This window comes from Pseudozyma flocculosa (genome assembly GCF_000417875.1).
Source record: "Pseudozyma flocculosa PF-1 unplaced genomic scaffold scaffold00006, whole genome shotgun sequence".
In the NCBI taxonomy this organism is placed as follows: Eukaryota; Fungi; Basidiomycota; class Ustilaginomycetes; order Ustilaginales; family Ustilaginaceae; genus Pseudozyma; species Pseudozyma flocculosa.
In genome coordinates this window covers 429,438-430,300 of record NW_006920874.1, presented here as the reverse complement: position 1 = coordinate 430,300, position 863 = coordinate 429,438, and the positions used below count along the sequence as shown (strand labels likewise).

At 67.3% G+C, this 863-nt stretch overlaps 1 protein-coding gene across 1 annotated transcript in view; it reads left to right on the top strand.

The window, feature by feature from the left end:
• PFL1_02262 (uncharacterized protein) overlaps window positions 1-863 on the top strand; it is a gene marked incomplete at both ends in the record, with an annotated part of 2,722 nt that overhangs the window by 1,100 nt on the left and 759 nt on the right. The window contains one exon of the mRNA XM_007879775.1: window positions 65-825. Coding sequence (XP_007877966.1) covers window positions 65-825 — 761 coding nt within the window. The remainder of the gene's footprint in view (window positions 1-64; window positions 826-863) is intronic.

Sequence of the window (863 nt, the reverse complement as noted above, 5' to 3'; positions counted from 1 at the left end):
AAGGCCCTCGAACCCGGTGCCCACCATCCGCCGCTCTTCGTCGGACGCCAACGGCCGGCCGAAGCGCGAGATCCACCCGCCGCCGTCCAAGGACCTGCCGTGGGCCAACGAGCCGCAGGGCGCGACGTCGTCGGTGGTGCGCAAGGCGGCCAGCCGAAAGGCGGCCAGCCGGGCGGGCAAGCTCTCTGCGCGCGAGGAGGCGCACTACGCCAAGGTGGCGCTGGAAGAGATCAAGTTCTGCACGCGGGTGATTGACGACCTGATCAAGCCGACCTACCAGCACCTGGCCTGGGTGTTTTACGAGATGCCCGAGCGCAACCTGGACTGGTCGCCGGCCTACTACCAGCTGATCAAGCGGCCGACGGCGCTCAAGGTGATCCAGCGCAACATCCGGGCGGGCAAGTACGCCGACGCCGAGGAGTTTGACGCCGACATGCAGCTGCTGTTTGGCAACTGCTTCCTCTTCAACCCGCCCGACTCGGACGTGTACGCCATGGGCAAGGAGCTCAAGGGCATCTACGAGGACAAGATGAAGAAGAAGCCGGCGCCGCCGCCGCTGCTGCCCGACTACGATGACAGCGATGCCGATGAGGACGAGGACGCCGAGGGCGACGACGACGACGACGGCATCGACGCCGAGGCGCTCGAGCGCCTGACGGAGCAGATTGCGGGCCTGCAGAGCACGCTGGCGACGCTCGAGGGGGCAAAGTTCCAGAACCACGAGCTCATCGCCAACACCAAGCAGCTGCTCTCGTCGCTTCAGCAGACGTACGCATCGTCGGGCAGCACCGCCGCGCCCAAGAAGGCCAAGGCCAAGGCGGCGGCGTCGGCCGGCGCCAAGCGCAAGAGCGCACAGCAGGACG